This window comes from Eptatretus burgeri, chromosome 14, assembly GCF_056783735.1.
Source record: "Eptatretus burgeri isolate ZD-2024b chromosome 14, Ebu_testis_v1, whole genome shotgun sequence".
In the NCBI taxonomy this organism is placed as follows: Eukaryota; Metazoa; Chordata; class Myxini; order Myxiniformes; family Myxinidae; genus Eptatretus; species Eptatretus burgeri.
The window spans coordinates 10,068,463-10,085,100 of NC_140974.1; the positions used below are offsets into that span (position 1 = coordinate 10,068,463).

A 16,638-nucleotide genomic window follows, 5' to 3' on the forward strand; every position below is an offset into this window, starting at 1 on the left:
GGGGGGCGAGACCAGAGAGGAGATGGTAGAAGGCAGAAAGACCACCGACCTGCCTGCGGTGAGAGAGTGAGAGGCCCAAAGATTCAGCTTCATCGCGGGAGATCCCAATAGTCCTAAATGCCTTGGTTTCCATAGTGTGAAGCCGAGAAAGGTAAGAGGCAGGAGAACCAGCCCAGAAGGGAGAGCAGAACTCCATCAGGCTGCGGACGAAAGCTTTGTATGTGGTCAGGAGCTCAGGTGGGCCGAGGAAGGACTTTGCATGACAGAGGATTCCCAGTCGGTGACTGGCTTTGGAGGAGGATATTGGGACCATACTCTGTGCAGAGCGTTGGTGCTGCTTAAGCAGTCTCCTTGACTATTGGACACAATCTTGGATGGGTCGCCACTCCGACACAGTATATCAGCACGCTGGCACTCATTTTGCTGACCTCGGAAGGATGACAGCCAGAGTTGACCCTACCTGGTATTAATTCAACAGCTGAGTGGGATTTGAACTCAGGACCCTTGGATCCAAAGCCCACCACCCTAACCATTAAGCCAACACCAGGCATGCTTTGGAGGCCAGGTTGGAAAAGTGGCTTTCCCAGGAAATATCATGGCAGATAGTGAGACCCAGAAGCTTGAATGAAATGACTTCTTCAAGAAGATTGTTGAGAAAGTTGATGGTGGGTTTTCCAAGCGGTCCTTTCGGAGAGACATTGTGAGAGTGTGAGATTTGTCCGGATTGAAAGACATGTTCCACATGTTGGAGCAGTTTGTGATTTTATCCAGATCTGCAGTGAGCGAAGAAGCTGCTGCTTGCCGGTCTGAGGGATGACAGATGGTACGGCAGAGGGTGGCGTCATCAGCAAAGAGATGAAGAGGATTTTCCAGAGAGTCGGAGAGATTGTTGATGAAAACCAGAAAAAGAACAGGGCCCAGAACGCTACCTTGAGAAACTCCAGCTTGGACAAGAAGAGGGAATGAAAGAACTCCATTTAGGGCCACACCTTGGCTGCGACAGGAGAGGAAGTCTGCGAACCATAAGTGGAGATGGCCTTGGATACCATAGGAAGAGAGTTTGGTGAGCAGGGCAGGGTGCCAGACCGTGTCAAAAACATGCGATATGTCACGGGAGATGGCTCTGATTTCATGTCTAAATGTTGAGATGTTGATTAATTAATTAATGGAGATGTTTATGTTGATTAATAAAAGCTTAATGTTGGAATTTAAAAAGCCCAACAGCAATTGGTGCTGGCAAACACATCCCCACCTGAACATCCCATCTGTGGGAAGGTGTTCGTTGATGCAACACCCTTCCCTTAAAATCGGTCCTGATGTGTCTCAACAACAAAAAAAAAAAAAACACCACCACACACATACACATACACACACCCACACACCTTTATCTTGACATAGCTTCTTATTAAACTGTCACCTTGGTATTTCACATGCAAGGCAAGGCATCAATGCGTGCACAGTCCCTCAGGAGAACACGAAGCTGCAGGATAAATCTGCCAGCAATGGGGGTATTGGTGGACATTATAGATGCGACGGTGTCTTTCACGAAGATTCGGCAAGTTATTGCCAGCAACCCCAATAAACCACAAATTCCTGAAACACTCGAATGTCAGGGCCTTGCCAGCCCAGCCAGTTCCAGAAAGACTTGGACAAGAATCATGCCACCCGACCAACTCCACAAGGTGGGAAGAATTGGGGCTGTTAAAGAAGAAGAGGATGACAGAGAAGGAGGAGGAGGAGGAGGAGGAGGAGGAGGAGGAGGAGGAGATATGCATGCATGTACTCACATGATGTGGCAAGGTTCATTACGATCCTTTACACAATGACCTTTTTCCCATGCTTTCTTAGTTGGGAATGTTGTTCGTATGTGCCTGGCACCAGCATGTGAATTCTTAATCCCACACCAAGGGGAGTCTACCAGTAGAAAAAAAAAAAAATCAAAAAGACCTTAAAGAATTACTGCCAGAAACATTAACCACTAATAGATTGTGAATATTCATGAAATCACCGACTGACCTGTCTCTATCATCATTTTGTCACTGGGTATAGAGCACATGGCATCAACGTTTGCCTCCGTCTTTAGGGAACTGCAAGGAAACGTGCAAGCACAGTTAAGGCACCATGTTATTGATGCCATGCACTGCAAGGTTACTGGGACATTCAAAAAGAGGACAAAAGCAACGTCACAACATGACAGGTAAAAGGACTACAAAACTCGGTGGCATAATGGTTCGAGAGCATCCGCTCTGAGACTGGGAGGTCTGTGGTTCAAACCCCAGCCGAGTCATACTCAAGACTTAAAATGGTATGTTCCGTTTCCTTGCTTGCCACTCAGCGTATGAAAAGGAGAGAGCACGGAAAAACGACGATAAGTTGCACAGGCTTGATAGGACTAATGGCCTCCTCCTGTATTGAAGTTCCTTGTCAAAAAAAAACTCATATTAGATTATAAACAGTGATGCAAAAGAGTTGCTCGACTCTCATCTGATATCCCATTTGATGCTTAATGACGTCACATTTGCACTGCCTTTAAAGAGAAAATAAAAGTAAAACAAAAAGAAAGGAAACGAATGCGGCAAAACGGATAATCAGACACACAGCCCACGCCATGAGAATTGGATATTTGAATCCAGAGCACCTGCATAAAAAAATTATATTCGTTGTGAAAGGGCGTGGGATCGTTTGCATTGAAAACGAAGACAGTTTTGTTTGACATCCTCAAAAGGGTGTGGTACTCCACGATGTGGCACCACCCGTTGGCAACAGAATTGGGCTCCCCACGGTCAAAACTCGACGGACAACTCGGAAGCAAACGCGCCACCAAGTGTCATACCTTTGCACTGCAAGAGAGCAATTTTTTTGGAGGGGGGGGGGATGTCCTCTCACCATCCGTTGATGCCGATGTACAGGCCCTGAGCAATCAACGCCGCCGCCTCTTCCTTCGAGCCGGTGAAAGAATGCACCTGTTCGGCACACGTCAAATGCACGACGAGCAATGGAAGCACAAAACATCGGTCATGTTGTAATGTAAAAAAAATAAAAATTCAATCATACTTCATCACACGTACAATGTAAAATAAAAAAATAAAAACGAGAAATGAAAATACATTTCACATTTAACCGACATTAAAAATAGACTCACCACTCCATTGACAAACCTCTTCCTGTTTTGTTTTACTGCTTCTGAAACAACAATGATGTGTACGGAGCTTGCACTAAATACACTGAGGATGGCTTCATGGGAAAACTTTCTTGTGTGGAAATGTAGAAAGAATTGCGGAAGGATATTGTTTAAAAGATAAAAATGAAAAAAAAAGGGGGGGTGGGAAACAACAAGAACATAAAGAGAGCAAAAGTTTGACGAAGAGGAAATGAATTTCCAAAGAAACGGAATGATTAGAATTTAATTTCCTGACTCGCTCGTGTTGGTGTGAAGAAGTCCTTACGGAGGAACTGTGCGTGCGCGTTGCGGCAGTGGAAGAACATGGGAAGTTGCGTTTGTTCTGCAAGTTCAAATTGCCGTTCAAAGAACCTGTTGAGAGATTTATTATTTTTTTTAATTATAAGTTCATTTCAGAATATGTTGTTTAAAAACAAATTCCCCTAAAAACATTAAACTTCCTCCACTTTGCTTCCAAAAACTCAAAACTTGCTTTATTAATTTTTTGGTTTTTTTTAATTTCATGAACTAGAAACACTTTCTCCATTGGAGAGTAGCCTGGGGATGGGGGAGGGTGATGAGGATAGTGGGGGAGGTGGGGCAAATATATGTTGTGCCATAGCTAATAATTCTACGTTTGCAGCAGGGGTCAGTAAACCACTCGCACTGTGGCATGTGTATAGGAAAAAGTCGTAACTAATCTCCCTCCCCCTTCGTACGGGATGGGGGGTTGCGCCCATGAACTGACTGTGGGTACTACCAACACATGCACAAAATTAGGTGCAGATCGGCCCATCCCAGCTTCTTTATATGATTTTCAGACGTGTACACACACACACACACACACACACACACACACACACACACACACACACACACACACACACACACACACACACACACACACACACACACACACACACACACACACAATTGCCTTATTAAATATAGTAACATTTGTCTGTGACGAACAGGATGTACAAGTAACTTTGACACAGGAAGAGGTTATTTAACCCATAATGCCAGGTCTATATCAACACCACATTAATTCAATATATCAGCGTATCTACCTGATTTCACTGGGGATGTGTGTGTGGTGAAGTTTCCCAAAGTCTGTGATCCTACTTTGGTTTTCCAATTGTCCATGAATAGTGTTTTATGCATATTTGCAGCTAAATTGGCACAAAGGCAAGACTGTTTACCCAGAATAAATACAAACCAGGTTAATGATAAAAATAGAAATAATAATTACTTCAGCTGTGTTTCCTTCGGGCAGAATTCCAGCCTGTCGAAGTCTACAGACACACAGATGGATAATAATGGAATCAAATTTTTTTTTTTTTTTTACCTTTCATTTTACTTTGAATCGCAAACAAAGCATGTGAATTTATCAATAACCTCTGATGACTCAAAAAACAAAAAACATTCTTCTGAACATGCATCATTAACATATGATATGCCGGCTCATGTGTTATCAGATTTATTAAAGTGATCAATGCATAGTTGCATCATAAAATGCTGTCCACAAAAAAACTACACAGATGATATGTTAGCTTTGCAAATCGATGAAGAAAACTATGGGTCAGAGGAAAAGAAGTAAATGAATAAAATAACAAAATAGAGAAAATGACCGTTTTTACAGCCATTTTTCCCTGCTGTGCAGGGGTTTGGCTTTTTCTTGAGGCAATGTTTTATGGCCGGATGCCCTTCCTGACGCCAACCCTGGTCGCCTCTTACGACACACAGGGATATGGTACACCTATTCTAACCGGGGCATACACCGGGACCAGTACACTGGCACTCATTTCGACGACCTCGGAAGGATGACAGGCTGAGTCAACCCCCTGGTGTTAATTCAGCAGCCAACGGGGCTTGAACTCAGGACCCTGGGATCCAAAGCCGCCACCCTAACCACTAAGCCAACACCAGGCTTAAAATAACAAAATAGAGAAAGAAATGGAAAAAAACACACACAGCAGGAAAAACATAAAAAAAGAGTGCAAGGGGCCGAGTCTGGAGAGGAAAAGGGGCCGAGCCTGGGGAGGAAAAGGGGCCGAGCCTGGGGAGGAAAAGGGGCCGAGCCTGGGGAGGGAAAGGGGCCGAGCCTGGGGAGGAAAAGGGGCCGAGCCTGGGGAGGGAAAGGGGCCGAGCCTGGGGAGGGAAAGGGGCCGAGCCTGGGGAGGAAAAGGGGCCGAGCCTGGGGAGGAAAAGGGGCCGAGCCTGGGGAGGAAAAGGGGCCGAGCCTGAGGAGGGAAAGGGCCGAGCCTGGGGAGGGAAAGGGGCCGAGCCTGGGGAGGAAAAGGGGCCGAGCCTGGGGAGGAAAAGGGGCCGAGCCTGGGGAGGAAAAGGGGCCGAGCCTGGGGAGGAAATGGGGCCGAGTCTGTGGAGGAAAAGGGGCCGAGTCTGGGGAGGAAAAGGGGCACGCAAGAAAACAAAGTGGGCATGAGAGACAACACAACTCACCAAGACCACACTCTCCTATAGCCACGACTTTTCCACGATTCCCCTGGGCCAATGAGAGAAGCCCACCCAAGTATATTTCAGGGCCTGTGGCCTCCATCTCAGAGCAGCGAGTTGGATGGCATCCCACTGTGCAGTAAAACCTGCCTAGGGCATCATACCTCAGGAAGCAGCAAGTGTACACGTTCCTGTTCGCATTTCATTTGAAAGGCTCAAAATAAATCTCACTGAGCAGGTGCACGTTAAAAATGCATCAGCAAAACTTGAACACCTCTTGAGATTAGTTGATTTGTGGTAGATGTTTCTCCCTCACCATCAGTCTGGGCGAGTGCCAAGGCATCTGTGCTGTCCTGAAGGCTTCCACCGGTGATCATAAACTGAAAGCAGTTCAAATGTATGTCTTTGATTAGCCTGGATGAATGTACTTGAACAGAAGCACTTGTATGATAATTCATCACGTTAAAGATACCTTCTGGACACCAGAATCTATTGCGCGCAGGACAACATCCTCAAAATCATCTGGAACAGAATCAGCACGAGGTGGTGAGTGAAGACTCAAAATAACTACCGGTACCTGCTGAAGCATCGATTCATGGCGAAGAGTCGAGAAAATGAGGAATGTCTCACCGGGGTGCTTATGTTTGCCTCTGTAGATTCCCCGGAACATGGGGTCTGTGAGATTTACGCCTATGTCTGGAAAAAAATATAAACATATCAACAAACAAACAGATTTTTAAAAATGAACAACCGTGGCAATCGTATCGCATTATTCATCTCAATACAATATTTTTCTCCCCGATTGCTGTGAATGTACTCCGTATGATTGAGGGCTCAAGACCAAGTTTGTTTCTCACGAGCTCAGGCGCTGATGACCCTCATTTATTAACCTCCCCCATCGAAGATCAGAGGTTACTGTTCTCACCCCTTTCTGTTTGTTTGTTTGTTTGTGAACAGTATTACGGAAAAACTCCTCGACGGATTTTGATGAAACTTGGTGGGGGGATTAGGTATGGTCCAAGGATCATGCCATTACATTTTGGACTTGGTCCAAAATCCAATATGGCCGCTATGGCGGCCATTTTGAAAGAATATTTGAAATTTTTTTTTTTTTTGCATTTCTACATGTTTTAAGTGATTACCAACCAACCCCCCCCCCCCCAAAAAAAAAAATTGTTATAGAAAAAAAAATTTTGCAACTTTTTTTTCAATAAAATTTCGATTTCTTTGTTTTGCATTTCTACATGTTTTAAGTGATTTCCAACCCCCCCCCCCCCCCACCCCAAAAAAAAATGTTGGAGAAAAGAACTATAACTCTGTTAGCACTGTTGACATCATATTTAATGAATAAGATATAAGGTTCACTTGAGTGACCCAGCAGTATTGGCGGCGGAGGTTTTGCACTCTCCCGAGTGCTCCCCCTCAAGTTACCTCCGCCACCGAAGGTGAAGGAGGTGATGTTTTCACGCCTTTCTGTCTGTTTGTCTGTGTACAGGATATCTCAAAAAGTTGTGGACAGATCCGGATGAAATTTTGCAGACAAGTCGGGTGCATGACAAGGACAAACTGATTCGATTTTGGTGAAGATCCAGATGCAGATCTGAATACGATAATAATTTAATTTTTAAAGTGATTCTTCACCATTGAGAGATCGGGCCAAAAATGAAACACGATATTTCAAAATCGTGTTGATTGGGCCCGATATGTTCTCGTGGATCAGGCATTACGCGGCGGAGTTATGCGCTCTTCCGAGCGTCCTTCTAGTTTGGATGTGTAATCAAAATTGATACTATAACAGTGAGTCGTCAATGCTGTAAATTATATTTCTTGTTGTATTTGATGATGTATCGAGATAACAAGAAAGCAATCTAGATTTATGGTTCCTAGATTTGATGATGTGAATAATTGAGGGCTGGCAGGACAGCCGAGAGGTACGCACACTCGCCTCCAAGCTGTCTAACCTGTGTTTGAATCCCGACCCAGCTATAAACTGCCGTCCTGGTGTTTCGCATTCAGGACGAGGGATAAATGTGTGTGGTGTTCATCGGAAAGACATGCAGCCGGAGGAACACTGATCTACCAGCACTGATCGTTGGGGGGGGGGATATTAAATACCACACGATGTCTTTCGCGAAGAGTTGTCGAATTATCGCCGGCACTCTGAGCAAATTACAGTTCCTGCCATCTTCAGTTGAACGGCAGGCCTGGCCGACCAGTACGTGCAAGACTTAAGCCAAAAACATTCCCTGGACCATCAAACTGGGTGACAATAATTTACACCGTTAAAACAATAGTGGTAGTAGTAGATTTGCTGCGTCCCAAACAAATACTACCTGCAGCCATGTGCTGCAAACATAGGAAGAAGAACAAGAAGAAGTATCAGATTTGATTTGAATAATTGCTTATTTCCCAGTTGCACTACTTCAGTATAACTGCCAAATCATTATTGTAGAGCAAAATAATTGTTTATAACTTAAAACATGGTGATGGGATGGCTCTTGTGCTAAAACACAACCTATAGCACTTGCAACACTTGATGCAAAACACACAACGTACAGCACGGCCTGCTTATCAACAACCAACACTACCTGTTCAGACAATCACTCATCAACAACTCGGACAACACTACCTTTTTAAACAAGGAAACACAAGATTGATGAGCACGTGGACGACCGAAACCAATAATAGTCTTCGTCTCAACGCCAGCAATAAATACAGCACATCAGATGATTGGACAATCCAACATCACATGAAAGTGAAAGCATTAATTCTGAAAGCTGAAAATCTCAAGCATGGAACAACCTTCACACACAACAAAAAAGCTCCACACTGTGGAACAAAATGCTACTCCTTTACAGCTCAATATTGCCAAACAACCGGTGAGCGACAACTTCACAAATACTAAAAGATTCCACAAGGACGCACGTGTTCTTCCATGAACTCTCTCTCTCACTCTCTCTCCTGGTTCAACTCTCAAACTCAAAGCTTCCCACTCACCTCTACCCTTTTTGTTCCCCTTTTCTCCTGTTTGTGTAACTGCCTTCTGGAGTCGTTCAATCGCACTCTTCCCTCCAGGTGATAACACCACCTCTTCCCTCCAGGTGGTAACACCACCGTCTCACGTCATCCCCCATCTCTATCCGTAATGTTTCCTGTCCTCATTAATCCAAATCAACCCCAACCCTCTGACTGGCAGGTTTTTTTTGTTTCTTGTTTGCCTCATCTCTGCTCATTGCTTTGCTTGTTGTAGACTGTTCAGCCTGGCGGAGGTACGCGCTCTACCGAGTGCCGTTCTCGTGTTTCATCCATTTTCAGTTTGTAATGACCAAATACATGGGCACGATAAAAAAAAAACACATATCGATGATGCACCTGATCACTCACACCCCATTCTCCAAAGCAAATGGGGAAACATCCTTTTCATGTGATATGGTTATTTCAGGGAAGTTTGTCAAATTCCAGGCTGAATCGTTTACGTTTTGCAACAATTAATGTTTTTGGGGTTTTTTTCTTTTGCATGAATCATGTATAACTTTGGATAGACAAAGGCATCCTTGTGACAAGCAAGAGGGAAGAGACCATTATTTTTACCCCGTGGGTACGAAACAAATGGCATGTTTAAGCATTTGGTTCAGTCTGTCTGTCTGTCTGTCTGCTTGCCAATGTCTGTATGTATATCTGTCCGTCCGTAAATATTAGTTAATAATTGAGGAACAACTTATTTCAATTGAATGTTATATTTGAAACAGCAATCGGAACATGAATTGGAAAACAAACCTGTAGTTTAATAGTACTTTGGCTCTGAATTTATCCCGATCGCACATGCACAGAGAGGAGCGAGACAATCTTTTTACTCTGTCTGTCAAACAAAATTGAAAATCATTCCAAACAGGAAACTTACTGTTTTTAAGGATGTTATAAAGGACACAAACAACAAGCACGAAGAACTAATGTAACGTGTTAAATTAAAGGTGGTGCAACAGACGCTGGATCAACGGCAGTAAACTTCAAAAAAAAAACATTCTCCAACATTTAAAATTTTTATTTTCTTTGAATGGAATTATATACTTGAACACTGAAGAACACAAATCGCCTTTTGCCACTTTCAAAACCCTTCCGTTTAGTAGTACTTGGACAAAATATTACGGCATTTTACATCTCAACCAATCAAATTTGCCGCTTGCCGACCCCGTCCACATCCTTTTTTCTCAAGACTACGAGTTAAGATGTTCTGTGAACTCTCTCATTAGCCAGTCTTGACGCACGAGCAAATGGGAAGTTCGAGGATATCCCAAAGGGTGCAAACTTGCCTTTGAGCAGAGTCTGGATTTGATTCCCAACCAGACTACAAGGTGCCACCCTGGTGCTTCAAAGGCAAGGTGTCATTGAATCATCAAATGCATCTTCCTTCGGTGGAAAGTTATGCCGGATGTATCACCTGTGAGTGTTTGATTGTGGATGTTAAAAAGCCAAGGTACCATTTGTAAGGAGTCGGCCATTGTGTGCTGGTAAATTGGTCACATTCAAAATTCCTGCCTTGACAGACACACCATGCCCTGTGATGGATGGCAATCTGTCGAGAGTTGGTTCTCAGCCGATGGGATTGATTCGGCAAAACTTCTGCACTGGAAACAAAGGCCATGGATGGACGGATATATTGATACAGTATGTGTGGGTCCTAATATACAGTATGTGTGTGACCTTTTTAAAAGAGTGACATCGAAAGCTTATGGAGGAGCTTCTACACATACCATGTGCAGAACAAACACATCAATCAACATCATTGTACTTGTACACAAACTACAAAGATAGTAGTAGACAACAGATAAACACACACACATACACGTCTATATATTACTAAAGCTCTAATCTTGTATGTATGTATGTATGTTCCTGAAATACAGCCAAAACGGTACACGATAGCGCAAAAAATTTAGGGCCACCTTACTCACCATTCTCCTGCAGTGTGCAGTATCAAGTTTCGTTCGAATCGGGCAACGAAAAAAATTATTTAAAAAATCAACTCCCGATTCAGTCAAGTATTCTTTGGGAGAATTTGATCAATGCAAACAACCTCAGCGGTATAGTTCGCTGGAGCTATCCCTTTTATTTTTTTTGAAATGATTTATTTAAAAATCTCAAACATTTAGTCGAGACAAAGAACAATTTATTTTTAAGCATAAAATAAACATCGACATTTTGATCTAATACTTCTGTGTTCTTTAATCAATAAAATTGTGTTTATAAGATTATGCACAATAATTTCTTCGACTTTCTTTTCTCCCTTTTTTTCACATTGATGCACAATCTCAAGTTTCGTTCAAATCGGGCAACAAAAAAGGTATTAAATAATCAATTCCCGATTCAGTCAAGTATTCTTTGGGAGAATTTGATCAATGCAAACAACCTCAGCGGTATAGTTCGCTGGAGCTATCCCTTTTATTTTTTTTGAAATGATTTATTTAAAAATCTCAAACATTTAGTCGAGACAAAGAACAATTTATTTTTAAGCATAAAATAAACATCGACATTTTGATCTAATACTTCTGTGTTCTTTAATCAATAAAATTGTGTTTATAAGATTATGCACAATAATTTCTTCGACTTTCTTTTCTCCCTTTTTTTCACATTGATGCACAATCTCAAGTTTCGTTCAAATCGGGCAACAAAAAAGGTATTAAATAATCAATTCCCGATTCAGTCAAGTACTCTTCGGGATTATCTATCTATAATTCCAGCAGTGTGTGTGTGTGTGTGTGTGTGTGTGTGTGTGTGTGTGTGTGTGTGTGTGTGTGTGTGTGTGTGTGTGTGTGTGTGTGTGTGTGTGTGTGTGTGTGTGTGTGTGTGTGTGTGTGTGTGTGTGTGTGTGTGTGTGTGTGTGTTGGGTCATCGATAGTCAAAAAAAAATTTTTTCTTTTGATCTACCCTTATTATCAGTATTTCCGTCTATATGTTTGTCTGTCTGTCTGTGTGTTGGGTAGTCGATAAAGTCGAAAAAAAAACAAAAACATTTTGACATTTGTTCTACCCTTATTATCAGTATTTAAAATGGCGATTTCAGTTAATACAATGGCGATTTCGATGAAACTTGGTTGGTAGGTTCATACCATGACCGAGTTGTGTGCAAATGAGAACCGTTGCTATGGACACCACTGTTGCCTAGCAACGGGACTTTGAAATTTTTGAAAAATCATAAAAAATTAATTTTTTCGAAAATCAAAAATCGGGCCACGAGCGACTGTGGGCAGTACATTCAGCCATATTGTCAAAAATTTCCAGCCGGATCCCATGAAAACTGTCGGAGAAGATAGACTTTGAATGAAACCTGGTCGAAAACAATAAAAAAAAACGAAGTTCGTTATATCTCAGAGACTATGAGTCAGATATACATGAAACTGGTATGGTAGGTTCATGGTATGTCCTAGTTATGTGTGAGAAAGAACCGTTGCTATGGACCCCTCCGTTGCCCAGCAACGGCCGAAAAACCTCTAAATGTGGGGGTATTTTAACGAAAAAACAATCTGTAGCATTAAACCTTGAAGCTAGAATCATGAATTTTCTTGTGCTTAATCCTCAGGTCATTTCCCATTGAACGGGCCCATCGCGTCAGGTTCTATTGGGTAGTCGACTACCCATGTCCGCCTACCGGCTTGTCTGTGTGTGTGTCTGTCTGTGACCGCTGTTTCTCGACAACCGCTGGTCCGATCTAATTGAAACTTGCCAGGTATATTGCTGGGGCCCTGTGGATGTGCCTTTTCAAGGTTTGATATTAATCGGACAAGTGGTTCCCAAGTTATGGTCATTTATTTACCAACCAATGACAGGACATGTTGCTGTGTAGGCGTGGCCGATGGGGAAGGGGCGCCATTTACCAAACCAATGACAGGACACGTTGCTGTGTAGGCGTGGCCGATGGGGAAGGGGCGCCATTTACCAAACCAATGACAGGACACGTTGCTGCGTAGGCGTGGCCGATGGGGAAAGGATCCTCAGTTACCAATGACAGGACACGTTGCTTGGCGTTTTGCACCCAGCGCGTTCCCCATTACGGGTTACAATGTACGGACTTCCGGATGGTGATGACTTACTGTATTCTAATAATTTCTCGATTTCTTATGCGCATTTATAGATAAACACAATGCCCCAATGCAGTCGTCGTTTATGAGAGTGAAGGAACGGCCTGTGTAGTTGTTTGAAAGTTTTTTTTTCACGTATGGACACGCATGTACGGCGACGCGAGAGTGAAGGAACGGCCTGTGTGGTTGTTGTTCATGGTACGCGGTTTGAAAGGTTTTTTTTTTGCACATCCGGCCACGCAGTAGTTTGATCAATGCAAACAACCTCAGTGGTATAGTTCGCTGGAGCTATCTTTTTTGTTGTTGTTGAAATGATGTTTTTTTAACAACCGCTGTCACAACAGGAACCCAACGGGTTCACGAGTCGTCTAGTAAGTATATACAGTATCTGTCATGTAGTGCATGCGATTTGAGCCTGGATTCATTGCATCAAGATCTATGGATTTATTGAGATGGCAACAAGAAAGTTACTTTGGGTATGTTCAAACATAATAAAGCTTCCGTTCAGACATTTAATGAGAATGTTGTGCCGTTTTCCCCCCTTTCGAACAAACAAAGCCATCTCGAGCATTTTCCATTGAGACTGTCGGAAAAAGGTGTTGAAACTTACTGAACATTAAAATGGCCAATCCACTTATTACGTACGTACTATTGGCGAGGGTGGCGAGGGTGGTGAGGGTGAGAAATTGAGAAAGGAGAGGAGAGCAGGAGAGCGTGGGAAGATCAGGTGATGAAGAGGAAAAGGGAGTTTCCGAAGAATCATGATTTATTCATGTAATCAATTCCTCAATTTTTACTTGATATATTAAAACGATGAATGTTTCATGAAATAATGAATCCTGTTTTGACGGATTTCAATATAAAGTTGTTTCAAGGAAACAACATTGATTGGTGGTTTCAGACTTCAATTTGTAAATTGGTAAGTATTGCTTGATTGGAATGATTGAAGACCATGGCGACCCAACACACTCACCGATAAAACGCATCGTGACCGGAAGGCACGCACGAACGATGGGAACAGCCATGCCGGGGAACAATGGTCACGTGGACTGTAAGAGCCAATAAGAAAGCGAGGTGAATCCTGATAACTTTTCTTTTTATTTTTTGGAATTTTAACGCGATTCGAGATTCCAAAAGAGATGTTTACAACGAACGCTTTACTTCCTATAACTGGTAAACAAAAGAACTGCTAAAAGTAGAAAAGATGGTTTGAAATTACGGAGACACTACGACTAACTACACTGCCATGGCGACAATAGGAAATTTAAAAAGTCAGATGTGGAAGATGAAGAGTCATGTTCGTTTAAAGAAAATGATTTTAAATTTCCCGACATTGGGTTTCTTGTGTTCCTTCTAAATTCATTTTTTTATTTATGCCCATGGAATGTGGATTATGTTTATACCACCTGTCGCTTCGCTGATGGGAATACCAAGAGAGGTGGGGGAAGAAAGGGATGGGAGAGGGAGGGAAAAGAGAGAGAGAGGGATGGAAAAGAGAGAGAGGAAATAAAGAGAGGGAGAGGAAATAAAGAGAGGGAGAGAAAAGAGAGAGAGTGAGAGTGAGAGGGACAGAGACAGAGAGAGAGAGAGAGAGAGAGAGAGAGAGAGAGAGAGAGAGAGAGAGAGAGAGAGAGAGAGAGAGAGAGAGAGAGAGAGAGAGAGAGAGAGAGAGAGAGAGAGAGAGAGAGAGAGAGAGAGAGAGAGAGAGAGATATAGATGAAAAGAAAAGAAAGGGGGGTGTTGGGGGTGTTATGGGGTTGGTGGGTGTTACGTAGAGTCCCTTTATAGAGAGAGTAGCGACATTAGAGGGCCCGGAAAAATCTAGTCACGTGATTGCGTGGAGCCATTTTGAGTCCATCGCGGACAGGATCGGACGCATATCGGTCAGCGTTTTAACGTTCCCGCTGCACGCAGCATTCTCATTCGTGTTTTACATCGATTTTACGACAAAATGACAGGTTGTTACACCTTTGGTGCACAAATAGAACTGAGAAGGGATTCAAGATGGATAGATTTCCATCAGATGCTAAAAGACGGAAAATCTGGGAGAACAGAGTCAGTCGTGTTGGATGGAAAGCAACTTCTTCGTCAGTTCTCTGCCAGGTCAGTGTGATTGTGGTAATGGTCCCATATGTGTATATCTGTGTGCTGTGAGTGAGACTGGCCTTTGCTTTGGCTTTCCAGGCTTGTTATCCATTGCTCGTGTATTAATTAGCACTTGAAGGGGAAGGCATCTTTATTTAAAATTAAGTTTGAGTTGGAGTCTTCGAGCTCGATCAATTAATATAGGGTCTAGACTCTAGATCATGTCTCCAAAGTCAGACTCAGACTCAAAACAAAGACGAATGAATGGAGAACGGATCCGGGCTAACATGGCCCACGGGCTAACTCGGCCCACGGGCTAACTCGACCCACGGGCTAACTCGGCCCACGGGCTAACTCGGCCCACGGGCTAACTCGGCCCACGGGCTAACTCGACCCACGGGCTAACTCGGCCCACGGGCTAACTCGGCCCACGGGCTAACTCGGCCCACGGGCTAACTCGGCCCACGGGCTAACACGGCCCACGGGCTAACTCGGCCCACGGACTAACTCGGCCCACGGGCTAACACGGCCCACGGGCTAACTCGGCCCACGGGCGAACTCGGCCCACGGGCTAACTCGGCCCACGGGCTAACTCGGCCCACGGGCTAACTCGGCCCACGGGCTAACTCGGCCCACGGGCTAACACGGCCCACGGGCTAACTCGGCCCACGGGCTAACTCGGCCCACGGGCTAACTCGGCCCACGGCTAACACGGCCCACGGGCTAACACGGCCCACGGGCTAACTCGGCCCACGGGCTAACTCGGCCCATGGGCTAACACGGCCTTTCACAATGGTCTCTGAGACCTTCGTAAAACAAATAATAAAATAAGTTTTTTTTTGTACTTTCACATGGAAGATATGATTATTGTCATTCAAATTTTCAGTGATGCTTCAGAAAGGATTTGCTAGAAACCAATTCATGCCAGTTATACAGTTGTATGCCACAACTGAGAAAGAGGGGGGGGGATGCATTGAATGTATGTATTTGTCTCTGTTGATTTGAATGGGTGAGGACATTAACTTGTGCGTGTGTGTGTGTGTGTGTGTGTGTGTGTGTGTGTGTGTGTGTGTGTGTGTGGGTGTGTGTGTGTGTGTGTGTGTGTGTGTGTGTGTGTGTGTGTGAGGGGGCCGGGTGGGCTAATCTATTTTTGGAAGGATTAATATATTGTTGTGGTTGACCAAATTCGCAAACCACCATTCAGGTCCCTTAGGTGAGATATCTCTGTAAGTATATGTGTAGTTAGGCCCAAACCCGTTGTCTAGAGGGAATAAATGTCATTCATGCGGGCTGCGACTCTTCAGGATAGCCGTTTTTCTTTTACTATCTTTATTTTGGACCAGCCGCCATTATTACCACCACCAACCACGTCTCAACAGCCATCACAACAACAACCACCAACCACAACGCCGCTTCACAACAACAACCACCAACCACAACGCCGCTTCACCACAACCGCCACGACCTTTACCGTCACAACTCGCCACCATCGCATCACCGTCATCTCGCGCCACTCGTGGGCACCGATGCTGGACTCGTGCGGGGCGCGCACCGAGCAGCGTGTTCAAAAACATCACGGACTTTCCGCAGAAAAACGGATCAAAAACGACTCACGCCCACTTTTGTTCCGTCCAATCGGTGAGCGAGGGGCGATTTGGCCCCGCCTCCAGGGCGTTGGAGGGCGGTCGCTATATGCAAATTCATGGATCAAAAAGCATTCACGCCCACTTTTCCTCGGGCCAATGGGGAGCCAGGTGAAGGGTCGGAGGCAAAGGGTCAAGGGTGAAAGAGCGAAGCCACGGGGCTTATAAAAGCGGCTGCGTTCGTCAGTTCAGTTGGAAGTTGAGAGTGGAGTGTGCG

At 44.2% G+C, this 16,638-nt stretch overlaps 1 protein-coding gene across 3 annotated transcripts in view; it reads right to left on the minus strand.

Annotated features, from left to right (window-relative positions):
• TATDN1 (TatD DNase domain containing 1) overlaps positions 1-13,749 on the minus strand; it is a 19,777-nt gene extending 6,028 nt beyond the window's left edge. Inside the window, exons 1-11 of one of the 3 annotated variants that reach the window (XM_085853655.1) lie at positions 13,667-13,749; positions 6,248-6,313; positions 6,090-6,139; positions 5,934-5,997; positions 5,624-5,767; positions 4,413-4,455; positions 3,447-3,532; positions 3,143-3,183; positions 2,887-2,963; positions 2,017-2,087; positions 1,788-1,914 (exon numbers count right to left, since the gene is read on the minus strand). In XM_085853655.1, the coding sequence (XP_085709781.1) occupies positions 1,788-1,914; positions 2,017-2,087; positions 2,887-2,963; positions 3,143-3,183; positions 3,447-3,532; positions 4,413-4,455; positions 5,624-5,767; positions 5,934-5,997; positions 6,090-6,139; positions 6,248-6,313; positions 13,667-13,718 (821 nt within the window). In that variant the 5' untranslated portion in view covers positions 13,719-13,749. Of the gene's footprint in view, positions 1-1,787; positions 1,915-2,016; positions 2,088-2,886; positions 2,964-3,142; positions 3,184-3,446; positions 3,533-4,412; positions 4,456-5,623; positions 5,768-5,891; positions 5,998-6,089; positions 6,140-6,247; positions 6,314-13,666 lie in introns of all 3 variants that reach the window. The other 2 variants (XM_085853654.1, XM_085853656.1) reach the window with 2 other exon arrangements.
• Positions 13,750-16,638: the final 2,889 nt, after the last annotated feature.